Source organism: Pteronotus mesoamericanus, unplaced genomic scaffold (genome assembly GCF_021234165.1).
Source record: "Pteronotus mesoamericanus isolate MK-2021 breed Mesoamerican mustached bat unplaced genomic scaffold, CSHL_Meso_final contig_94, whole genome shotgun sequence".
Taxonomy (NCBI): Eukaryota; Metazoa; Chordata; class Mammalia; order Chiroptera; family Mormoopidae; genus Pteronotus; species Pteronotus mesoamericanus.
The window spans coordinates 16,993,113-17,019,905 of NW_026555285.1; the positions used below are offsets into that span (position 1 = coordinate 16,993,113).

A 26,793-nucleotide genomic window follows, 5' to 3' on the forward strand; every position below is an offset into this window, starting at 1 on the left:
CAGTTAGGGCACATGACTGGGTTGCTGGCCAGGTCTCCAGTAAGTGGCACATGAGAAGCAGCCACACATTGAATTTTCTCTCCTCTTTCTCCCTCCCTTTCCCTCTCCAAAAATAAATAAAATCCTTTAAAAGAGAGAGAGAGAAGGAGAAAGACGATTAAAATGAAAAACTTTAAGAGAAATGAGAGTAGAGCCCATGCAAGATTTATGAGCTGAAGACTGCATTGAAGATATAGAAAGTAAAGTACCAGACAGAAAAGGTTGGGGTTGTAGATTATATGATGCAAAATCCAAAAGCAAATGCCCAAAAAGAACGTTTTTACATACCTTCAAAGGCTTAAAATTGCACAGCCTTTTAGAGTTAGAAAAAGAGCAGAGAGTGACTTGTCTAGGAACAAGACACATAATGATTAATTTTGGGGGGCATGCCTTTATACTGGGTTGGCCAAAAAGTACACTTAGTTTTTTCCATAAAATAAGACACACTTTCTATTTTCATCAATAACTTTATTGATTTGGAAATTTTGAGTGTGTCAGCTCTCTCCCTTCTGGTATAACGTTGATTGTTCTCAATTAATGTCTCAGTTTGACCGCTATCAACTTTAACTGGTCTAGCTGACCGTGGAGCATCATCTTCCAGCAAGAAATCTCAGCACGAAATTTCGCTAACCACTTTTGATATGTTTGATCAGTCACAGCACCTTCCCCATACACTGCACAAATCTTTTTTTTGCGTTTCAGCTGCGTTTTACTGTTTCTGGAAATAATAATACATAATAGTCTGAAAATGTTGTTTATTGTCTTTCATCTTCATTAAAATGGCTACACGAAAATTCACCAATTTTGATGTTTGTTTTTAAATGCACACTGATATGACAACTGTCACAGTACAATCTAACAATACTGTTTCGAACAAAGTTAAAGACAACTAAGCACTACTAGAGCCATCATATGAAAAACTAAATGAACTTTTGGCCAACCTAATATGTTTATAAACATATATGCTTATATGTTTAAATGGTCTAACCTTTAAAAGAACTCAGTTTGTTAAATGTTTGACTTGTGTTTTTAAAACTATATAGGTATGTACGTAAGACCCATTATAATCTACATTATTCTACATGACCTTTTCTCGCACACACATACACACACACACACACACAACATGTGATGAATTTCAAAAGAATTATAATGCAGGGGTAGCTTATGTGGAAAAGTAAGAAAAATAAGAACTCGGGAATGTTCAAGTTTAACAGTCTGAGGAGAGCAAAAAAATCGAGTCAAGTTCATTATTCCTTCTCTTCGGGAAAACGTTTATCTGTGGCGCCTCACCACCAGCAAGAGAAGCCAATAGGACAGGAAATGACAGCAAATTCAAAATTCCCATAATAAAACAGGAGATACTGACTAACAGTAAATGACTGAAAAGCTAATCGAGAAATTTGGGTGTCCAAAACCAAAACATTAAAGTCAGAATTTAGTTCCAGAAACCAAATGACATCGCTATTTGTTTAGACACATACAATCTAAAAGAAACCACCAAAAAAAAAACAAAAACAAAAATTGAATAGATCTAAGTATAAGCAATATCTGCTAAAAACTGAAATGTCCAATCACAATCTACTTCAAACATGACTGAAAAAAAAAGAAACAAACACTAAATACTTAGTGAAAAAATGGGAAGCTTATATCAAATGGCACTTTTGGGGGAGATGGTTGAGTGCCAATATTAATTCAGGTTTATTATACAGTTTACATTATCTCGAGGTCCAACCTGTTTCAATTTCAGACTTCTAAACAGCGGAGGGAGTAGGTGACTGACATACACTCCTCAGATAATTATGTGGGGCTTTGTTCTTCTGTAGCTATAAAACTATGAGGATGATATCCTTAATGTTTAAAAATAGAAAAACTGTATTATAAAAAAGTATTGTTTTTATACTGGTATTTGAGGTACTGGTTAACCAAGACACCTAGTGGTCTTGTGTTCCTCTTCCTGCAAATTCTATTATCTCCCTAAAAAGGAAGGAGCGCCACATACTGGTATGTTTTCTGCTACTGACAGTTCCTAGGATGACTGGTCAACAGGATCACTCTGGAATTGATAGAGAAAGGCTTTATAAACTTTTTTTTCTTCTAGGGAACATAGGATCCAAAAATAGGGGGCAGAAACACAGATCAGAGATCTCTATATTCCCAATTAAGCAAAGCATAAAAACCTTTATTAAAGACAGTGCATGCTGACAAAAATAGATCTAGAGCTTTCAGAGAGCACTGTGCTCACTGCTGTAAATATCAAGAGGTATGAAAAAACCGTCCCACCTCCACCCATTTAGTTCACAAGTAAAAGTTTACAAGTAAGTAACAAAAACCAAATAAATTAGCACAAAGCAAGATAAAACTCCTGGGGTACTCATGCAATGAAAAAGATTCCAAGCTGTAGACAAAGATTTTTAGCAAGCTTTACATTTTCTTTCATTGGTTAGCATATTTGAACTAGCAGAGAGCAAAGGATCTGTCCACCGGTGTCATCAAATATATGACAGCCACCACCAAGGGTCAAGGTATCAGGCTCGGATCGCTGCCAAATACATAGTAATATTTAAGAATAGTTTTTAGGTGTTGCAATTCCATTAAATTTACACCCTCTAAGTGGACCATTATAAGAAATTACCAAGAAGAACAAAACCTCTAAGATTAAAGCCTCTGTACTCACTGACTCAGACCCAATTTTCATAAACTAGGTTCTCTAGACCAGCTGGTTAGTGAGCACGAAAAACACACCAAGATTATCTTCGCAGAACTAAATGACAGGGCCTCGCCTTCCCAAGACTCTGCTTCAGGAGGTCTGAGGTGGGGCTTAGGACCTGTCTGTTCAAAGGGCCCCCCAACAGCCGGCCTTGGACTGAGAGAAACCGGCTCCACACAGCACCCCCCAACACCAGCCTTTAAATATCCCCTCAGCCTGCACACACATGAATTCCTCATCACGTGGCTCACTTTAAAACTGGTGCCCCTGAAATGAGCTAAATGAAAGGTACAGAGGAGAATACAAGAGGATTTCAAAGAAGTGATAGACAGGGAGCTGGTACAGTTGGGGCAGGTTTACAGCCATAAAGTGGCAGACACCAATTAGTGCTGTTGAATTCACTTAAAACAATTTCTGGTGTCAGGATGAATTACCAATTACATCATTTATTCAAATGCTTAGCCTATCTCTAAGGTGCAATATTTCAATCTCATAAGCATATGCTTAGACCCTAAATTATCAGAGATCGTTCATTATGTCCAACCATGACATAACACTCTTTGCTTGTCATGGCAAAATGAGTCAGTGACAGGTTACTTACTGACACAACAAAGTTATACCTTAAGGGGAAAAAAAAGCAAGGATCAGTCACAATCTGTGAGTAATAACAATATGTTAAAGTGTGGCTCACACTTGTGTTCAGGTCCAGATTATTCCTTTCCACAAATACACTTACGAATATGTATTTTGACCTGATAACATTTCTGGTCCACACACTTGTGTTTATTTTAATGTGAATACCAATTATAAAGATGGTAGAAATGTAAAGCACATTACTACTAACCTTGACACTAAACACACCTACAGATTCTACCTGAGGGTCATCTCCCGGGCAACTGCACCACACACATAGGGGAGGAAAGGCTCTTCAAGGGCTCCAGATTTAACATCTCAGAAAGGTCCAAAAATAACACTGAAGCTCTCCTAGCACTGAGGATAAGAGTAGAGCTGGCCCTTTGATTCCCTAAAGAAAAGCTTTTAAGCGTACTGGCTCTTCATGTGGTCAATTTTTTTAATCTTTGGTGGAGAAAAGTGAAAGAGGAGATGTTAGGCAGAGCTGAGAATTAGGAAATGCTCCCAGCTACTCTTAAATCTGTCCATTTATTCAAAGCCATAATCCTGCCCACCTCAAAAAGATAAACTCCTGCCCGGTATCTATTATCCAAGTCTTTTCCACGCGCATCCACCCCAGAAGCCAGATCGTCCTTCTCCGTAATTCCTTCTTTGGCAAAGGAGAGTGATCAAGAAAGGTCTGTTTTCAGGAGGAGCCATTGTTCAAGCATTAACAGAAGTGAAAAGATTCATTTCTAAGAGAACATAAGGTTTTCAAAAGGCTGCAACATAATTGCTAGAAGACAATCACCTCTTTGAGAAAAACCAATTATCAAATTGTTACTTGAAAATCTCACTTGGATTGTTCATCACAGGGCCTGGGCACGGAACAAGTCATTTTTTATTCTAAAAAGAACCCAGGTTCTTTTTTCCATCAATAAATGTGTTGAGGTAAATTAAAGGGAAATCATAATGGCTAATTCTAGTAACACAGCTTTAATATCTATTTTAAGATGCCCTCTCAGCTGTTCCAGTTCTTTCCACATATACTACCAGATCAAAACTCTTCTCCAGTGGGCCGAGGAAAAAGCCATTTAAATCTTTGAAAAGCTTTATACATAGGTTTAGTTCCACACCTTTTTCATTATCTGGAGAAGACCGAAAGTATTTAAACTATTAGCTATAGGAAGATTCTAAATGGTCCCTGGGCTTTGAGAATCACCTTGAGGCTTATCCAAATTACTAGATTCTTTCTGACAGTGACTCACCCTCCTAGAGGTCTTGTCCAAGACATAAATTTAGACTGAGTGTCTCTGAGACTGATAGAGCACTACACATCATTTGATATATATTTGAGAAGGATTTTATACGTTTACATTCTAGCATCACCATAATGAATGTAAATTTGGTTAAGCCTTTTTAGAGAACAATTTGGTGAAGCAAAGCCTATGTGCACATTTTCAACCTAATAAGTCCACTTCTACAACCTGTACTTAGGAAATAAGAACTACAACCAAAGATTTATATACAAATATGTATCACTACATTATTTTAAATAGCTAGAATTGTAACCAACCTAAAATTTCCCAGACTATAAAATGGATTAAATTATAGTCCTGCCATGTGGACAATGACATAAGAAAATGCTTACAAAACAATGTTACATTTTTTAAAAGTTGTATTTAAAATGGCATATGCAAAATAATTCCAACTTCATTAATACATAGAGTTATGGGAAAAAATTAGATACCATTGTTAATTTTATGTATCTGCATTGTGGGATTTGGAACAACCTTTTTTTCCTCACATATTTCTGTATTTTCCCAGTTGCCTAGACTGAGTAAATTTATTTTTATAATGAGAAAAGCTCTTTACATTACTATGGATAATACTTTTCACACCAAGCAGAAAATACAGATTAGTTCCTTTTCAAAAAATAAAAGTATGTATTACTGAAAAAACTAAAAATGAAAACCTAAAAAATCTGATAAATGCTATAAACAGACTTAATGGGCTGAGTTTTTTAACGCATATTTTCAGATGTCAGAATATTAAGCACATTATTCATGTGTTTTCTAATTCACATATATAAATTAACCAATCTCAAAAGCTCCTTGGTTTTGTGAATTATTGATGTTGTCACCTGCTAGAAACTTAATTCCAAGAAAAATATACGAATTACTCCATCACAAGCACAAATCCTTCTGACACAAATTCAATTTCTGTGGCAACAATAATATATTGACTTAGCTTTAGTTTTCTATTTTATGACACTTATTAATGGCAGAGATAAAAGAAATCTAACATTTTACTTTATTGTAAATGTAAATGATCTCAGGTTATCTTGAGAAAGTTAAAGTAAATACCATTCACTTGATAACCCCTTCATGAAGGAGGGCATGAAAACAAAATATAAAAAATAAAAATATAAGACTTAGGATTTTTCAATCAAGATCTAGTCTCATTATCCAATTATTTTTCTACTACACAATTTAATCAGGCTGCTAAAATGTAGAGGACACTGCACCAAATATAAACAGAGTCCAGCCCCTACCCTTAGAAACTTAAAACCAAAAGAGCAGCAAGACAAGTTAATAACTATAATATTGTACAAGACAGTGGGGTAAGCACCATAGCAGAGGCATTCAACAGTGACTAGGAGGAAAAACAGAGCCTCTACCTGCTAAGTATATGCTTAAATACAGGCTAATTAACTTGCAAACATTATAGCAATGACCTAAGACTAAAGTTGAATTAATTTTTAGCCATGACTTTGGTAAGTTATAATACAGAATTTGTTCTTCTTACAGGATGAGATTCCTAAAACATTCATTCAACAAAGATTCATTCAACATTACTACATTCTTGATGAGGGGAAACAAATAAATAAATACAACAAAGATTCTCCCGTCCTCAAGGAACTTGCATTCTATTGAGGAAACAGACAATCAGCACATAAAGAAGATAGAGAGGCTGCTAGAAGGTGATGCGTGCTCTGCTAAAAAAGGAAAAGCAGTGCAGGGTAAGGCGAGCCCAGGAAGAGGCAGAAGGGCTTTGCAGGTTGCATCTTCAAACGTGGGGAAGTGGGGTCGGCATTGGCTTGAGGGAGAAAGTTGGAGCAATGTTGAAAGTGGACTAAGTTGGTAGCGGGGGAGAAAGTGCTTCAGGTAGAAAAAACAGCCATACAACGGCCATGTGGCAATGGGCACTTGGGCTGCGTTCAAGGACCCAGGAAGCCAGCGCAGCTCCAGCAGTACAAACCAGAAGAAAGGGGAGCAGCAGCGGCTGGTCCGTCCAGACCATTTTGAGGATATGGGCTTTTAGTCTTCTAATGGAATAGGCACAGTGTTTAAGTACAAAAAGCACATTATGAATAATCAACCTATAAACAGTATAGTTGAATCTGCATATTATACAGATCACAGGAAAGGAAAGCAAAAGGCCTGGTCTCAAATAATCCTTTCCCTTCGGGGCCCTTTAAGTGGCTGGTTTGGTTAAGCTGCCAGGAGTCCTTCACGGAAAAGTATTAGAACCACTCCCAAAACACTGTGAAGATCACAAAGGCAATTTTCAGGCAAACTCAGTTCATTCTATTGCATTTACAAAACGTTTTTTTTTTTAAATATAGACAGTCCAGCGGTGTGAACATCAAGCATGTTTTGAGAAAAGAGGATGAGAAAACAGTGTTAATTATAACATAATCCCTCAGACCCCTCAGAGGTCTGGGGGTCAGCCCTAAGGAGCCCTCCCACAGGGGTCTACACACAAATGCAAGAGGGACCCTCTCAGACAGCACCTCCTCTTCGCGCTTTCTGTTGCAGTACTTTTGTAAGCAATCCCCGGATTAAGTCTACCTACCGTGGTTTCCGCTTCAGTGCCACAGCCCCTCCCCTCTCAGTACCTGTGCTCAGGCCATTTCATCACCCCACACACCCACCTACTCACTTTGCAAAAGCTGCCTGATTCAGGAAGGTTCTCTGATTCTCCACGACCTCGAGTGTGTCTCTCCTGTGATTCCTACATACTGGCTTGCACTCCTTTACTGGGCAGAAGCAAACTGCCTAGGTTCTAGGATCAAACTCACCTGGATGGCTATCCAGCTCTGGTACTGACCAGCTGTGCAGCCTTGCGCTCTTTAACCTTCTGAGCATCAGTTTCCTATTTGTACCAGGAGAACAGGAAGCATCTGCCCCCATAGACTTGTTAGGAGCCTTACTGGAGGAGGCCAGGTAAAGCACACCACACACTTCACCTGGCGGCGGGGTGGCTTGAATAAATGGTAGTCCCCTTCCTTCCCTCTAACACCCCCACAGGCACCACCTTGGTTCAGATCAAATTCACTCTGCTCAAGGCCACCCCCAACAGTCTCCGCCCTCCTGACCACGGCACTCATTCTCTAACAACCCGCTTACGCCCATTTGTAATGGATGTAATGTGCGCAGGTCTCCCCACCTCCATCCCCCGGCTTGGGTTCCTGCAGGGCAGGGACTTTTGTTACTTTGCCGGCAGCTCTCTTTTGCTGGGTGTCAGTTATACTGGATCCTCCTCGGTCACCTGCTGGAGCCTCTCCTGTATTGTCATCTTTCTCTGGGGCTCAGACCTTAGGGCTGGGAACTCTAAGCAGTAGCAGTGTCCCGTGGCCACCCCAGAGCCACCACGTTGCCTGGTCCTCAGGAGACTGACAGCTGAGGTAGGCAGACTGAGTAGGTACCGCACATACAAATGTACAATACCTTCATTATCATCAACATAAAAATCCCACCTCTGTCCGCCCAGAGCTCTTCTGTTTACAATTCCCTTGGTACCACTGATCACTGTTTGTCTGACAGTATGTGTTTGTCTTTTCTTTTTTTTTCTTTTTAATGTGGCTGGGGCCTTGCTTCCCTCATCTTTGAACACCCAGATCCACCATAGTGCAGAGAACATATTAGACCAGTGGTTTCCAACCAGACTGTGCAAGAGAAACATCTGAAGAATTTTGTTTCCTTTCTCCAATACAGATGCCCGAGTAACATCCCAAACCAAATGAATCCGAATACCCGGAGGTGGGGCCTACCATAAGTACTTTTAAAGTTCCCTCAGGTGAAGCTAATGTGCAACCAGGGACAGAAACCACTAAATTGGGTAAACTACAGGCATACGTCATTTTATTGTTCTCTGCTTCACTGTGCTTCACAGATGTTTTCTGCAAATTGAAGACAAGACGCTCCGCCCACTAAAGCGTATGACACACCTTATTGAAAAACTGGTTTTATTTTGGTGATCTAGAACCAAACCTGTAAAATCTCTGCATGCCTGTATTATGAACGCACTCTTCTGCTTCCAAGTCTATCATCAAGGAATCGCCAAAGACCCACAGGTGTAGATATGGTAGACACCTGTTGATTTATAGGCTTCCTGCACACAATCACTTCTGTTTGTCAGAGGCATGAAACCCGAAGTCTTCAATGTCCTCTGTGAGCCAACCCTGGCCACAGCTGATATGAACAGAGCTCAACACTTAAATCTAAGTCAGCAAATCAAATCCTCACTTTCCCAAAAACCTGGACTTGGGACTCAGAGATGAGAATCAGGTTCTTCTCTTGCATAGAACAAGGAAATAGATGTGCATGTGGAACTGTGAGGCTCTGGACTTGGGGATATGAAGATCGAAGCAGTAGAAGCTGCACTATCCAGAGGTACAACAGTGGGCAAGTGCCCGGTGAGAAGCAAAACGAGACTGTGTAGCCCCAGAAAAGAGAATGAGAAAAGCAACCAGCTTTCAGTTCTCGGCTCCAGTCTCTCCGGAGGACCAGCTACATTTATTGTGCTTGATCCTGGAAGATAACCCTGTCTATCTTTACAAGTGCCCTTTCCAACCTTAAACTAGCTATTGAATGGGGTCTGTTCCTTTAGGCCAAATAGGCCTTTACTGAGACAGAACCCAAAATGCAAAACAGGTCCCTAGGTACCCACATGATCTAGCCCACCTCACCACCATTACTACCAATTCTTACTGAGCACTTACCATAATTACTAATATATCAAACAATCCTATAAATTAGCCATTATCCCCAGCTAAAAGATCAGGGAATTGAGTGGCACAGAAGTAATTTGCCAAAGTGGTGAGTGGCCAGGCTGGGGATGGAACCTGAGTCACTCTGACTCCTAAACCCAAGCTCATTCACCATCCCTCCCCTCCCCTCGCCTCCTCTTCCCTTCCCCTCCTCTTCCCTTCCCCTAGTCGCCACTGCTCCAAGCAACAGTTGCTGTAATCCAACCTAAGGAAGGAGACCCACAGTGGAAATGAAGCCAGTTCTGAGTTGTTGGCGGGTAAGGGGGCAGGCAAAGAAATTTGGAAATTAACTAAATCATTGTTTTCTTGCATTATCTGAGTACTGCTTTTTGTCACTACCCTCTATATGGGTTTGTCATTGAAACTAAAACAAAAGGATGGCTGCATGTTTACAAAGTTATAATCTGCAAAAGAGAGGAAAGTTGCACAATTCCAGCTCTTACATGCAGTCTCAGTACTATGCATAAAATGCCATTACATTCTACATTTTGTTTAGAAATATTAACCAAGCAGGATTTAGTTATTGAGCATGAGCATCTCAGCTAATTCAGACATCACACTAAGCCTGGCATGTAAAGACTGTAACACACAGCACCTGTCCTGAAGGTGTTTACCGTCCAAAAGGTTCTAGTGGTAATAAATAAAAAGCCTGGGTCACTTTTTTTTCCCCTTTTTGGTGACTCAAAATATAGTTTAACAAAAGTAACTGCTAGTGCTACACATACTGAAATATACACAGGTTTCTTACCTTAATGCTTTCCTTTGCATTCGTCATCCAAAGGAATTTGGGGGATTTGGCGAGAAATCCTTGAATAGGATTAGATACAGAACAACCCAATACAGTACCAAACTCCCACTGTGTCATATGACCACACAGTGAAATCCCAACACCTAACCTTCTATGTCACAAGTCAGGTTTCGAACACACCAATTTCTGCAGTCAAGTTGCAAGCTCAAACAACTACAGCTTAAACTGCCCTTGGCAATCTTCCAGCAATGCCAAAGGAGACTTCAGCAATGACTCTCTAGCGATAACCCAAGTATATTTTTAAAGGACTTCTAAAAGTACATAGTTTCATGTTGATTGCTGCACTACTCAAGCACGCTAATAAAGCAAGTCAACAAGGGTTACGCGGAAGTCAGCAGCTGACAGCCACAGGCATGGGAAGGCACCCAACAATCCTAATAACCTAGTGCAAATTACTGAGGGCTGCAGATCTTGCAAGGACAGGAAGACAACTCTCCGGTGCCTGTTTTTTGTTTTTTTTTAATTGATATATAATTGACATATAATGTTGTGTAAGTTTAAGGTGCAAAATGTGTTGATTTCATTAATTTATATATTGCAATATGATTACCTCTGTAGTTTAGCTAACACTTCCCACAGTTATCATTTCTTGTTTGTGGTGAGAACATTTAGGGTCTAGCCTCTTAGCAATCTTGAAATATAAAATACAGTATTGTTGACTATAATCACTATGCTGTACATTAATTAGATCCCCCGAATTTATTTACCTTCCAGGTGCAAGTTTGACCCTGTAATAACACCTCCCCAATCCCCCCAACCCACCAGCCCCAAGTAACCACTATTCTGCTTTCTGTTTCTACAAGTCTGGCTTTTTGACATTCCATACGTAAGTAATATTCTACAATTCTGTCTTCCTCTGTCTGCCTTATCTTACTAAGCATAATGTCCTCAAAGTCCATCCTTGTTGTCACAAATGAAAGGATTTCCTTCTTTCTTGTAGCTAAATAATATCCCAGTATGCGTATGTGTGTATACACCTGTATCCATTCACCCGCTGATAGATATTCAGGTTTTTCCCATGTCTTGGCTATTGTGAATAATGCTGCAATAAGCATGGGAATGCAGATAACCTTTTGATATCCACTTTTCATTTCCTATGGATATAGACCCAAAAGTGGGATTGCTGGGTCACGGTAGTTCTACTTTTAATTTTTGAAGAACCACCCTACTGTTTTCCATAGTGACTATACCAATTTACAATCCCAACAGTGCACAAGGGTTCCCTTTAGTCCACATCCTTGCCAGCACTTATCTCATCTTCTTGATAAAAGTCATTCTAACAGTGCGATCCCATGCCTGTTTCTGTCATCACTGATGTTGTTTTGCTCATAAACCTATCATTGAGGGCAGCTTCAAAGACTATGGACGTGCACCATCTTCGCTGGAATAACATGTGCATGTTATCCAGCAGGAGTAAATCGTCACATCACTGGAAGGCAGCCTGACCTACAGGTGAACGCTCTGAAGGCCCTTTAAATATACACGAAGGCCAAAGGCACATATGGCTAATTAATTAATTCAAATTAAATTGAATTAAAAATTCAGCGCTTTGGTATTTATTAGCCACATGTGGCTAGTGACTATCAACTTAAACACAGCACAACGGAATGTTTCCAGCATCCCAGAAAGTTCTACTGAACAGCGCTGATCTAAGCAGTGGCAAGAGCTAAATAAATGAATGCGCCCATGCTGAAAGGGGGTTTTCTTCTCTGAAAAGAGAAGAAAATCAGAGTACTTGGAAACACTAATTTGAAAGAGTGAGAAGAGGAATGAGCGAAGATCAAAAAACAAGAACACATTACCGCAAAAATTTTATAAATGATAGGTCAGTGCTAACCCTGTGAAGGAGTCCAGTAAGAGGAAGTCTGAATATCAGCCAGAGGGTTGGCAATTATTGATCTGCCAGAGCAATTTCAGTAGAATGACAAAAGCAAAAGCAAAGCTGAGGAACCCTTGGGAAGTGGATGATCCTCTCCTTTATTAGGGCACCTACCCCTTACCAATGTCATCATGAGAGTGGCAACAAGCTAAGAGCTGTTGAGTACTTACGTGTCAAATACCCCTTATAATCACTTAACTAGCATATCCAACCTATAATACACGCACTAATGTTTCTATTTCACAGATGAAGAAAGAAAATGCAAAAATAATTTTCCAAGGTCACAAAGCTCTCAAACGCAGAGCCAGGACTTAAACACTGGTTAACTTCAGAACCTGAGTTCTTAAATATTATACAGCTTGGATTCCCCAGGAACACTTTACAATCGTTGGTTCACACCTCTCTTTCTCCACACCGGACTGAATGTGAGCCTCTCAAAGTCAGGATCACACTGCATCAACCTATGCCCGGTATAAAGAGCATTCAAATACCTAATGAATGAAAATAACTATTGGATTGGCCAAAAAGTCCATTTAGGTTTTACTGCAAAATAAAAAACACATTTTTCATTTTCACCAATGATTTTATTGATTTGGATATTTTGAGTATATTGCCTAGAATGCTGTTCTCAATTAATGTCTCAGTTTGACCACTATCAACTTCAACTGGTCTTCCCAACAATGGAGCATCATCTTCCAGCCAGAAATCTCCAGCACGAAATTTCGCCAACCACTTCTGACATGTTCGATCAGTCACAGCACCTTCTCCATACACTGCACAAATCTTTTTTTGTGTTTCAGGTTTTTACCTTTCTTGAAATAATAAAGCATAATATGCCAAAAATGTTGCATATTTTCTTCCATCTTCAATATTAAAATGGCTACACAAAAATTCACCAATTTTGATTTAAGAAATGTTTAATGCATGTTGATATGACAGCTGTCACAATACAATATAACAAAATTGTTTCAAGTAAAATTAAAGACAAGTAAGCACTACCAGAGCCATCTAACAGAAAAAAACAAATGAACTTTTTGGCCAACCCAATACTTCAAAGAATCTGGCTATAAGTAAAGGAAGCAGAGCATGGTTTTCCATGGGGGGAAGAGTCAAGGGAAAGTTCGAAGGGGAAGCTATCTGCTTCTGCCTCTGCTTTTTCTTTTACCTTGGAAGACATTAGAGCATTGTCATAGGAAGGAACCTTTAAAGGGTGGAGCATTCTTAATGGGAAGGGGCTGGGAAAAGAGCAGTGGTCAAGGGATTAACCTTGACCAGGAAAATGGACATTTCTTCTGTGGCTGTTGGAGGAAAAAAGATGAAGAGTTGCAGATGTAGAAGATTACAACTGCAATAGCAGGAAATTGAGCAAGTTCAAGCAACATGGCCTTTCTTTTCTCTCCGAAGAACATGTCAAACTGAGTGCTAAGAGTCAGGAGTAACCATCTCTGCTATCCTTTAAGTGAATGCTGCAGTACGTTCCCTTGTGGGTACAAAATGAGTGCTTTACACATACACAGAGAATATCATTAAAGGATACAAGAGAAAATAATAGAAGTCATCACTGCCTCTGTATGGGTAAAGCCTGAATTGGCGGTCTGGGATGGAAGGGAAGCTTACTGAATTTCACTCTGTGCTCCTCACAGTTTTGGGCTTTTTAAGAGGTGCATACATTACTTTTTCAACTTAAAAAAACTATTTACAACAAAAAGAAATCAGGCCCATAGAGAAAGTAAAGAAAGTGATAACGGTTTAGCCTCAATGCTGACAGAAACGGAAAAGGAGGAAACCAAATAACTAGTTCAAAGTCAGGGCTCTGGATCCAGAACGACTGCGTGTATATCCATCATTCCCTATTCCCAGCTGGTGCACCTTGGGAAAGTTCCCAAACCGCCTTCCCTGTCTCATTCCGCTATGTGCATGCAGCAAAGGGTGGCAAGAGAACCTGCTTCAAAACACTGCATTAGGAGTAAGTGACTAAACCAGTGCCTGGCCCAGTATGAGAGATGGATAATGTGGCTGTTGTAATGATATTGATATCTAGCCATTCTGAGGACCAAGCTGGTCGGCAGGCCCATGGATATGCAATGGCTGAGGGCATCGGTTCCCATAGCTGGGAGGGGCTTCCACCAGGATGCCCCAGCCCAGTTCAGCCACAGAGAAGCCTGTCAGGTGGCTCCAGGCTTGGAGATCTGAGACAAATAAAGAAGGAGGCCAGAGGTTCTGTTATTTATGTATATTCTCCCTTACGCCAGCTTGAAGAGGCAAGGAATAGGAAGGCCTCCTCAGTCAAAGGAGTTCCTGAGTTACTTTCGGATTTGATGTGGAGCAAATGTTGGCAGCAAGAAGCTAACAGAGAAAGGAAGAGGCGAGGTGAAGGGGCTGGAGGCCTATGATTGGGACCAAACCCTTGCTGTATTCTTACTCAAATTAAAGTCCAGTCCCTGGACACAACCAATGCAGGTGTCCAGCAGGAAGGGAGGAGCAAGGAGGGAGGGAGGTGAGAAGCAGGAGCAGAAAAGGTCAAAATGCTGTCAATCACTGAGATCCCGTCACATCTCCTTCAAGATGACCAACTCTAGAGAATTCAACACTACAGAGATTGGATCTCACCTACTTTGATGTCCACACAACAATAAAAAAAATAACAACAACACAAAGAATAGCTGCCACACTGCAAGGCACTGTGCCCAAGCTACTATGACATGTTTCCTCAACTAATCATCACAGTCCCTAAGTGTGGATACTGTGATTGTCCATTCCATTTTACAAATATAAAAGCTGAGGCACAGAAGTTCATTAATTTGCACAAGGACATACAGGCACATTTGAATCCAGCCGAAGCCCAGTGAGCAGGACTAGGGATCGAACGCCACACTGACAGGCCCCTGAGGGAGCTTGGGCTGCAGGCCCAGTGCTCCAATGACCCGGATGTACATCCCTCACCCGCAACCACTGAAATCTTTTATAACAAGAAATAGACATTTAAGGTATAACAGTAACATTTAAATTTAAATTTAAACATTAATCATTAATAAATTAATGAACCACGCAGTGTAAGGTTACAAGAGTAATTTTACGTAGATTTTCAATTAGCCAAGCACTCACATTCCTACTATAAGCTCAAGCCTATACAACACACCACCGAGAAAGTGACTTCCAAAAGTTTACAACCACATGTATAAAGCAACTGAAAGCAGGTTCAAGATAACATATTAATAAGAACAAAAAAGAGAGGCTAAATTAGAGCATAGTTTTAATTGTAGACTGTCACTTTCTATAAAGAAATGAAACTGTCACATTGAATTTCTGATTGCAGATTATGTTCACTGTATTTTTCATGCTCATTTCTCAGGCAGTCAAATTTTCCATTAGAAATGAATTATAACTGCCACTAGAATTGCATTCTACCCAAGGTTTTTATAAACAAAAATAGTTTAATACTATAGTACAGTCCATAATTAATGTCACCAATTTGCAAATCCTAGTTAAAAACTGAATGCTACAGTTTCATTTAATGATGCCCAAGTAGTCCACCTTGACAAAATGTAGCAATTACAAGATAAACTGCCTACATCCTGAGAAGATACTTCATAATAAATTAGCCCAATAAATGCAATATTATGGATCTTTCAATTAGTCTGACTCATGTATCTTACTAAGAGTTTCAAGAAATTCTATACCATAACTTAAAAAGGATCACGTACTTTTCTTTTTATACTTCTAGAATCATCTAAGATTAGCAATAATTTCCTTGAAGACAGCTGAACAGGTCGTTAGCCATCTTTAACTCATGATGGTCTGACTTGGATCACAGCTACCTGCATGTACCCAAGTCCCTCAGCAAACAGAATGCCCTTAGAACATATTTGATACCAGAAATGAAGGGGGGACTAGGATTTAAGGCACTTAAGGTGAGCTATGATGCTCAAAGACTGAGAGATAGAAAGATACTGAATATTAATTCCATTCACAGATCTATTTTTAGGAAAAAGATGGATATAATCAGAACTAAAAAAATCAAAATAAAAAAAGAAAGCTCTTACTTCAAGGATACGAAAAGCAAAGATTACAAGGATATATAGACAGGGAGAAAAATGAACATTTCAATAGGATTTATGAAGTTTCACTTGGGAAGCTTATTGGTGAGTTCATGGTGTTCTATACCTCTTTCATATAATAAAATATTTTTTGAAGATGGTAACAAAAATGTCTACCCTTAGAAAACTACTTAGAAGGAAACTATTTTAAAGCACATTGATACATCCTTAGTATTTACTAATCACTTTTAATCCATCACTAGACAAGGTCTGAAGGTACAAAATCTTTGCCTCATTCAAATACCCTAATTTCTTCACAAGTCATCTCTGGGGTCCTCAAACTGAGGTCTGCAGAGCCCTTCTACAGACTCTCCAATTAAATGACTTTTTAAGTTGTGCACTTTTCCAAGATTATCTTAAACGTGAGAAGTAAAGTAAGCATATTCTGGACAATGTGAATGACCACTCTACAACCATGTTCCAGCAGGCAATTTGGTGGCCGTGATAGCACTGGGTGTATGAGAGGCTTGCAGTAGGGCAACAGGTGAAGGCCAAACAGCACCAACATGATGCCACGTAGGTTTCTACAGGCCTCCTCCACTTAGGAAGTATTCAGTTCCAAAGGGCTGTTCATAATTCCAAAATGACACTGCTCAGGGAACCACATTCCCAGAGACAGGAAAACTGAAAGTAGGAGAAAAATGAATATAAATGCTTGTAAGCATTGACTCTGATTCCTTCTGCTTTTTCAAAAATTTCATACAATTTACTAAAAAAAAAAAAAAAAAAAAAAAAAAATTTTACATATGGCTATTTTCTTTTTATCATGAACAGGTTTATAAGAGGTCACACTACTTCACACAGAGCCTGAAATCAAGACCTTGTGAAAAAGACAGGTGATGCTGGATGGCAGGCCTCTGCCAACGCTATGGGGCTGAGTCTCTGGATGAAGGCTCTGCACTTACATCCCTCAGCCTCTGCGACTCCATTTCCATCCAAGTCAAGGAGACAAAAAGGAAAACAGCAACCATATGCATATCCTTCCAATATTAAATCCAATAATGACTTCATTTCAGCTAAACATCATCATCAATCACATTAAACTGATGTTACTGTTCATTTGAATTTTATTGGCTCTGCAGTTTTTTGGAGTTTATATGTAAATCTTTTTGGTTTTATAGCTGTAAAAGAGCCATAAACATAAAGAGTTATATGTAGTGTTATGTCTATATTTACATATATACGTAACATTATTTTTATTATCATTCAAGTCCACACTGAGGTGTCATAGAATTTTTTTCTAAGTTTCAGGTTGTTGCCTTTATAGGTTTCTTTTTGTAAGTCTCCAGCTACGCACGTTCCATCATTGTCTGATCTGCATTAGGATAAGAGCCGAGAATAAAATGAATGACTCTGCCTTGGCCACACCATGAGGAAAACGCCCGGCCCAGTTAAGGGTTTCCAATATAAGAACACTATTCAAATATTCAATATAACTTCCCCAATGCCCTAAAATCTAGACAAAAATTACTCTACTACTTTTACTACTAATGAATACAATAACAATCCTCTAAATTGCAAATACTTACATAGCGTTTACAATGAGCCTGGTACTATTCTAGGCCCATCACAGTAACTTTTCATCTTTCCAATAACCCCATTTTACACATGAGGAAACAGGCAGAGAGAGAGGTTAAGTGACTTGCCCAAGTTCACAGAGCTAATAAGTGACAGCTAGGATCCAAGCACTAAAAGCCATACAAGTCACTACTCGTTAATGCTACTCACAATGCCCTTTCTACAGGAAGGAAAAAAAAAAAAAAAAAAAAAAAACCTCTAAGAAAGGATGGCTGTGGGTCTTTTTTGCAAATAAAAATCTATGGCAAGCATTTCCAAACCTGAATATTCCAGCACCAAAACTTAACTATTGAAACTCTTAAATTCTCCCCCAACTTAATAATAATGATTTAATTTGCTATTTGAGAAAATTACTCCCTATTGTAAGGTATTTCAATGCCACCATGCTGCTAGCAAGAGAAAAGTTACCTTTGTAGATCCTGTTCAAAGAAAGCTCATGCTTTGATCTTTAATATCCCAAGAAGTAAAAGGTTATGCTTAATCTATATTTTATAGATCTAAAAGTCAAATTAGTTTCTGGGATAAACAAGCAGAGAGTGATGGTAAGCATATTCTGCAGCATGTGTTTCACCCCTAGTGCGGAGGATACTATGTGCTGAGTTAAAGACAATTACATTAGTGTAATACGTAGCAGTTTTTTCCAGCTTTATTCTGCAAGCATAAACAAGTTATACACATGTTAATTTACACTGTATATAAAAAGCCAATTTTAAATCCAATTTATAAGGCAATAAATATATAAAGATTCTAGGACACAGCAATAAAGTTATGCCATAAAGTAGAGTTAATTCGAGACAACAATAATAAAAGCATGACAAATTTTAGCATTCTACCAACAGCACAAAGGTGTTTCAGGTAACATCTGTTCAGAAGCAATTGCTACAAGACAGACTAGATGAGATGCAAGGTTTCACAGTGTAATAAATGTATGTCAGTTTGCTTGCTTCATAATTAAAGATATGACTCTTTGAAAAAAAGCAATTAAGCCATGCTCTAAATCTGAGACAACCATCCCTATTCCCACTCATTTGAGCACACAGAGAAAAGATCCAGAGTGATCCAGAAGTAATAAATACCACACATCATCTACTTTCAGCAGCTAACTGTACTCCCCGAAACCCACTTGATATCATTTATTTTGAAAATCACACATTAAAAAAATTTTTTTGAAAACCTTATATTCTGTTAGGAAGGACAGAAAGAACAATTCAAAGTAATTTCCTTAGAAGACTGGCCCAAATAAAATAATTTTACCTTATGAAGGTTTCAATGTTTGCTGGGTTAGGTGGAATTTGATATGAATAAAACTCAGGGGTCTAAAGCCTTCAACTAAGAACGCTGTCTCTAATTCTAGAGACTTTAACTTTAGGACAATTTTAAAAAATCACTTTGGTTGCAGACTCAATAAATAAATTCAAAAAAGAGCATACAGACATCATCTCCATCTTTTCTCAGCTTTCTATCAACTATGGAAATGATAAAACAGACCGAGATGAGTGACGGTTCTAGTTGTTATTCCAGCCAAACTGTGTTTCTCCTACAGCCTCCCGAATCACAAACCTTCCAAAATAAAACACTTCAAGAAAGAGACTTCAACGAATCTGATGGTTCTTCTAAAAAATACATTTTAAATTGTTAAACCAAACCTCACAACATGGTCACCCTCATAGCGATGCCCACTATGTTTGTTTCCTATGGCTGCTATACCAAATTACCACAAAAAATGTAGTCCCTCAGTTCTGGAGACCAGAAGGCCAAAATCAGGTTCCCTAGGCTGAAATCGAAGCGCCTCCCTGTGGAGCCTGCATGGGAGGTTCCTTGTCTCTCCCAGCTCCTGGTGGCTGCCAGCCTTCTTTAGTCTGTGGCTACACCATCAATCTCTGCCTTATAGTCACGCTGCCCTCTCTCCTGTGGTCAAATCTTCCTCTGCCTCCCTCTTACAAGGCTATGCATTGTTTGCATTTTTAGGGCCCATCTTGATAATCCAAAATAATCTCATTTTAAAAGCCTTAACGTAATCATGCATACAAAGTCCTTTTTTTTTTTTTTTTTTTTTTGGAACGTTGAGAGGGTCTGGGGATTAAGATGTGAGTATCTTTGGGGTTAGGGGTCATTATTCAGCCTGCCGCAGCTGCCTCCAAGTAAACCCACAGCACTTAGGTGACCATGCGCTAGTCTCATCAAGCCTACCCTGATTTCACCTGTATTCAAGATCGCAGTACAATAAGCAGTTCTCCAACTTAATACCTCTTCCTCCTCACAACCATCCTATGATCAGGAAATTGCTAATTCTATATTCATTAAAGGCATTAGTAACTACTGTTAAAAGGTCCTAAATGAGAAAATAGAGCAGTGGAGAATTGTAACAGTGGGGAATAGTAACAGTGGAGAATTGTAACCCACCCCACCATTCTTTTGACATTACTTCTGTAAATGCTGACTCTGGCTAATATGTAGCTTGTAGATTAACAGCATGTTTGTATAAGAATCCTAGGAACTAACTTCAAAAAATAAAGACTCCAACCTTTGGTCATCCCAGCTCCGGGAGACTTGCTGACTCTCAACTGTAAAGCCAGGATGACAAAGACCAGCATAACACACACCAAACCTTTGCTTGACCAGTTCTGAGATCCTTATTGGAATGGACTGCGCAGGTCTTTACATAGAGAACTTTTCAACCCCTCCCTTTGATCTCTTTGGTCTGCTTTCCTACTCCCTCCTTATAAAAGTCTGTGCCTGCACTGAGATGTGAAGATGAGCTTTGAGACATCAGTCCCCCATTTTCTAGGTGATCAGTATTTGAATAAACCTCTTTCCTTTACACCAGCACCCTCTCTCAGAGTACTGGCTTTCAAAGTGGCAGGCAGGCAGGCAGACCTGCATTTGGTTACAGAAAGCAGCAGCAGAAATTAAAACTTCCTCCCAATAGCATGGGAGAGTAAAATCAGCTGGCGTGGGTTCAAATCCCATCTCACCAACTGGCAGCTGTGTAACCCAAGGCCCACAAGGCAATTTAACCTCTGTACTTTGGTTCTCCCACCTAGCAAACAAGGCTAATAATACTATCTTATGAAGTATTGAAGGACTCGGTAATTACAGAGCACCTAATGCCCAAACACTGTCACCGCACGGGTATTAATGGGCAGGGCGAAACATCTCTCACAATCAAAATTGAGGTACTCTAATGACATAATTGAGGGTATTATAATAATAATATATTCAGTGAAAACCATACGATTAGATGCAAGATTTACACACTAAAGTCTATAAGAGCTTTTAAAGGATACTCCTAATTAAACAGAGCTACTTTGCCAAGTTGGATTGCCAAACTTACAGGCCTCCTTTCAAAAGGCTGGCCTGCACCCCCGTGATGGAGACTTCTGCAGTAGCCACACACCTTGCTCTCACTCCGGATCTGATGGCCACCGCTGTGTGTACCGTGTGTTTCTAACAGTAGCAGGAGGTAGGAATGGAGTGCCCAGTATCACTGAAAGACACCTCCTTTGTTTTGTTCTAGAAGGGAAACAGGACTCAGGTCTAGGTACTGAGAGTATGGCCTAGGGCAGGTACCAAGTTTAATGATCCTACTGAGTCCTATCACCCAGATACCTGCCTCATCCTCCCAGCCTCCTTGTTTGTATCCCATCTCCTAGCAACTATCCCCAGCATCTCAATATTTACCATTTATCATATTTTCTACAGAAGCCAAGTTGGTTAGTTCACAAATAGCCCAAAAGCAGATGATTCATTGTACAGCCAAACTATCACACCGTTACAATAAATTAATTTCTACTATTTATACACACTTATGGGGGAGGTCCTATACTATTAACTTGTATACACAATTCAAAAGTAACTTGAGGCCCACAACTATACATTTAGTAAAAAACAAAGATTTAACTGCTTTATCATGGCCCAAAGTAAATCAGGGTTTCAGTGGGCACCAAAACTCCTATCTTCTTAAACTAAGACAGGAGCAAGTGGCCAGTTTACCACTCAGTTCTATTACCCGCTTGCAGCTTTGGAGTATGCAAAACACCAAACATCTAAACGATCCTACTGCAGTCACATCGCCTACCTACATTACTTGTCCTACTCAAAAGCAGTTTGCCCCAGGCAACTAGGTGACCTAATGACTAGGTGCCTTAAGAGATTCAGACTAACATCACTTCATACCAAATCAGAGAAAGCCAAGAACCGGCCTGACATCCTGCCGTACTGCAAACTGAACTACAGAACAATCGCCTTTTGCGGCATTCCTGAGATCTCGTGAGGAAGTGATGGTTTCCAAAGATCACCCTTCATCCCCAAAACAAGGTTACTGGTTGGGACTGAGAGCAGTGAAAAGTTGGCAGACTGGGAAGAGCTTTTCAGAAGTCAGCATTAAGATTGGGATACTGAGCCTTGGGCCAGGACAGAGTTAGAGCTGAGACTAAAACTCCAGGCCCCCTCAGAGTCCTACTTCAATAGGGAGGCAGTCCCAAATCAGTGGCGCCCCCCCCCCCGGGATCCCAGTGGAATGAGATTCATCATCTCCACAGAGAAGCATCCTCAATTAGGCCTCCTGAAAAACAGGTGAAAATGAAGCAGTGAACTTACAAAGATCAATGAGGAAAGGGGAAGATAGCAAGCCAGCACTGAGTTCGAGTCAATGGAGACAGCCCAAAGACTAAATACCAGGACTGTCAAATAAAGAATAAGAAGAGCCAAGTAAGAAATGTCTAAAGAAATAAAAGAATAAAAAATGGAAGTGTCAAGAATGACCAAGCAGAATTGAAAAAGAAGCAAATGGAACTTACAGAAATAAAAAGTAATTTCTAAACTCAATCAGAACAAGTTAGACAGAAGATCAGACATAGCTGATGACAAAATTAGTGAAATGGAAAGTATATCTAAAGAAAGTTACCATGTAAGCAAGAATCTAACTTAGTTCCAGAAATTATAAAGGGTCTGAATTACTTCTAAATTAATCATGATAGTTCAAATAAGATTCCTATTTTTACAAAAAACACAGTATTTTGGGTGTGTTTGTTAGTTTTAGAACTTAAAAGTATTATTTTATTGTGTTCATCTTTACAATAACCCTTTCTACACACCTAAGAAATAAAAAACAACACAGATTAGAACCCAAATCATCTGATATTAATTTAGGTTTTGTGATATTAATTTAGGTTAATTTAGGTTATATCTTTGCTCCAAATGAGTCACAGAAACTTATACTTTATGTATTCTGGAGCACAGAGGTCTGAGACAAAATGGAATGATGTTTTTAACCCAGAGAGTGAACTGTAAAGTGAAGAAAAGTCATTGCCCTAGTGGATTCTTCTCATATTGAGTAGAATCTTTCATTACCAATTTAACCCTATCCTATTTATTCCTCAACTCTGTCAATATAACAATCAACATCATATTTGCTGCAAAATTTTGCCATTCCTCCAAGCACCTCGATGTTTAATTTAGCATAATTATGTCGTCTCTCATTTCACATAGTATTTTGATACATCTTAGAGCTCTGCTCCCAGTTTTATTCAATTATCACTTTTAGCTGTTATACTTAATAATTCACTCCTCTTCCACAAGTCTTTAGTCCCTAAATCTGTGTATCCTAACTTAAAATCTTAATGATTTATTTGTTCACAGAAGGCACACCTGTACTGTAAAAATTTACCTATGACTTAAAAAAAGTTTTCCCATGCTCCTAAGTAAAATGGAGGGGTCAGTATTAAATTTTCAATTCTGTTGGTCTCAACCCAAATCTAGCAACCCTCTATTGTCATTTATTTACACAGACATACACCCAACTATTATCACTACCTATTTTTCCACTAGTAGATGCCAACAAAAAGATTTACAAGGCACTAATCATGACACTCCTCTTGAGTGTTAAAGTGAATAAGAGAAGTAATCTGAATAGTGAGTTTCAAAAACTTGGACTTCTTTCCAATCTAAACATAACATTCTTTAGCAATGACTGCATGGCCCCACCCTAGTTTTAAAAACGAGCTTTTTCGACTTGGAAAATTTCATCTACCCTAAATGGTTTGTCTTGGATTAAAATAAGCAGAAAAAAAAAAAAACCCTAAAAGTTCACTTTGATGTGTTTCATATCCTTAGATGCTAGAGGTATGGGGAGAAGTTCAACTTAAAAAAATGCAATATCCACCCAGGTGACATCAATACATATACTTGAACAGCCTTAAGAAATTTGGGGCAACTCCAATGAACATTACATGTCAGGGGATCCAAATATAATTGGACCGTGTCGTCGTAAAAGGTCCAGAAGCTCTAAAAACGTAGAACAAAATTTAACCCCCCGGGCCCTATGGACCCACCCACTTCAAAGAAATGGAAGGACCCTGGGGACGAGGCAGAAGCTGCCTGATCCCAACCTCACGCGAAACTTACAAATTTGGGACGTTTCTCTCCAGGCACCTCCGAACCGCTGGACGGCGGAGGGTACTGGAGGCCCTTCCTGCGCGGCATCTTGGTCTCTCGGCAGCTGCGGAGCGAAGCGGAGGACGGGTAGGGGGCCCCGGCGGAGGAGCCCAGCGTCGGATGCTGCAGGCGTGTCCGGTGCCGATCCATCTTCCCCGAAACTCCGGGGAAAGTAAAGAAGGCGGCTGCTCAGGAAGCCACAAGCAGAGACCTTAAGGATCCTGGCCGGACTCGCCTCCAGGTTCCGCCTCCCCGCCCGCAGCCAGACAGAGCCCAACCGCTGCAGTCCCGAACCAGCGCCAATACATCCGAAAACTCCCGCCACCACGGATCTCCCGGGAACCCGCCAATCCTTCACCGTTACGTCACTGACACGCCAGCGATCCGCCCCTTCCGGGTATAAAGAAATACAGTTGGCTGTGCGGCCCGCTCATTGGCCCACTCAACCTTCCAGCAGGCTCCAGTCAGCTCACCTTAAGGGCACAGGCTGGAGTCGTGTTTGGGAAGCGCAGAGAGCCTCCCCTAAGTTACTGGTCTGAGTTTACTTCGGGTTTGAAGGACGGGTTCCTGCTAACCTGGAAAGCAGGCGAGACGCGCTCTGGACCACCGTTTGAGCAGCTTTGGAATGTGAAACCATCTGCTAACCCCTTTGCAGGTCCGAGGAGCCCATGTGCGTGGACCCCTGGGAAAAGTAGTTCTGGGATCTGCGTTTAATGGGGTGCTAAGCGGCAGAAAACAACAGCGCCCCCGACGCTCAAAAAAATAAATGCTGTCTCGTCATACTTACTGAGCGACTGCTTAGTGCCTACGGGCAGAGAGCCCGCTCTGGCGGCAGAGGGATGCACCAAAAAAATCAGAAAGCACTAGGTCACACCCTTATGGAGGGCTCCAAAAACCCTTATAACAAAATAATGTAAATTGTATAGCAGTTCATTAAAAGTTCATTGAGAACAAAGACCGAAGATACTAAATAAGGAGCAGGTCTAGATAGGCGAAAGGAAGAATACATAGACTTTAGGCATAAAAGAGTGGGGAGACAATCAGCTAAAAGGCATTCCAGCCAGAAGCAAGGCCCAGAGGGATCAAGAGCATAGGGCTGAAAAGCACTTCAAGGCTTATAATGAAGGGCCTCGAGCTAAAATCATGCAAAAGAATTTGTTGTGTATACTCAAGGTCAAGTTACAAGGCTAAAGCAGTTTTTCCACACCGCAGTGTGCTTTTTCCCCTCGTTTGAAAGTCATCCTTTCCTTTGAAGTCTTTCCTTAAGGTATCCATCTCCTGACTACCTGGAGGTGGTGTGGGCCAAGATCCTAGTCAAAGTGCAGTAGTGATTTGGTTTCAGGAAAAAACTCTAGCAACTCCGGGGATACTGGCGCAAAGTTTCAGAAAATAAGACTTAGTTCCAACTAAGTCTTGACACTACATTTGGCGGGGAGGGTATGTTTGTCTGTTTGTTTGTTCATTTTTACTGTACCTGACTTTGTATGCCAGCCTCTATACTCAAAGAGTACCTAATCTTTAGGAGAAAGTCTAGGAGAACAACATGGTCAGGAGAATTGTGAGTAGTACCTAACATCTTAATGACTGTTAGACCCAGATGCAAGTTTTATTCCTGTCATTTACTAGCTATGTGATGTAGGAAATGATATTAAACTCTCTTTGCCTTTCCACCTGAAAAAAAAAAGGATGATAATAATAATGCCTAACAAACAGGGGTATTGTCACATTTAAATGAGATAGTGTATGTAAAGTTCCTACAAATGTCTGTGAAAAGCCTTCCCACCAGAGGCCACAGGAGGAACATTTGTAGATGAACAAGTGACATTTATTACTCCCAGGGAATGAGAACATATACTATGGGGAACCACGGGCTTTCTCAGTAGAAGGATGCTAGAAAGGACTGGAAGGATTTGGCCTCTGGTAGGTGATTTTGGAAGACCCCTCAGAAGCAGAGTGGGGAGGGTTACTCTAGATTCTAGTGCTGCCAGGTGCCGAGACAGTTCAATGACTGAGTATCTAAATAAATCTTATCTAGAGGGAAGGCAGGCTAAAGAATGAGGATTAAGCTATAACTGACAAAGCAGCAGCAGTCATTCAGAGTATCAGGGAGAGGGGGATGTTTGGTGTTTTGCGATTGGCACATTGACCTTGTTATTAGACAAAGTTAGTAGTCTTGTTCTGTCTCACTTCAACACGTCAGAGTGACCTTATCTGATGTTGGTGTTCTGTAAGTTTGTTTATGTCCATGAGGAGAGCAACGTGGCCTAGCTGTGTCAGGCCAGCTTCTAAAATCACTGAAGCTCAGCTGTGTCAAACTAGTTTCCTGGTGTCAAGGACAGCGCTTTTCTTTCTCCTGTCCTTGGCATACAGGAGGTACTCAGTATAAATAAGTGGGAGCTATTATAATTAACTTTCAAGCTTTACATAGAACACTGAAATTTTTCTCATACAAATTCTTTGCAACCGCAATGCATCTGTGAAAGTAATATCTTTGTCAAAGTTTTAAACTTTTAAAGTGTTTTTATATGTGTTTATTGTTTAAATCTAACAAGAGCATGCACTGCCCCTCGTTCTGATGCC

At 40.1% G+C, this 26,793-nt stretch overlaps 1 protein-coding gene across 3 annotated transcripts in view; it reads right to left on the minus strand.

The window, feature by feature from the left end:
- DIAPH3 (diaphanous related formin 3) overlaps nucleotides 1–24,363 on the minus strand; it is a 459,782-nt gene extending 435,419 nt beyond the window's left edge. For all 3 annotated transcript variants that reach the window (XM_054586406.1, XM_054586404.1, XM_054586403.1), the window contains exon 1: nucleotides 24,184–24,363. In XM_054586406.1, coding sequence (XP_054442381.1) covers nucleotides 24,184–24,363 — 180 coding nt within the window. The remainder of the gene's footprint in view (nucleotides 1–24,183) is intronic.
- Nucleotides 24,364–26,793: the final 2,430 nt, after the last annotated feature.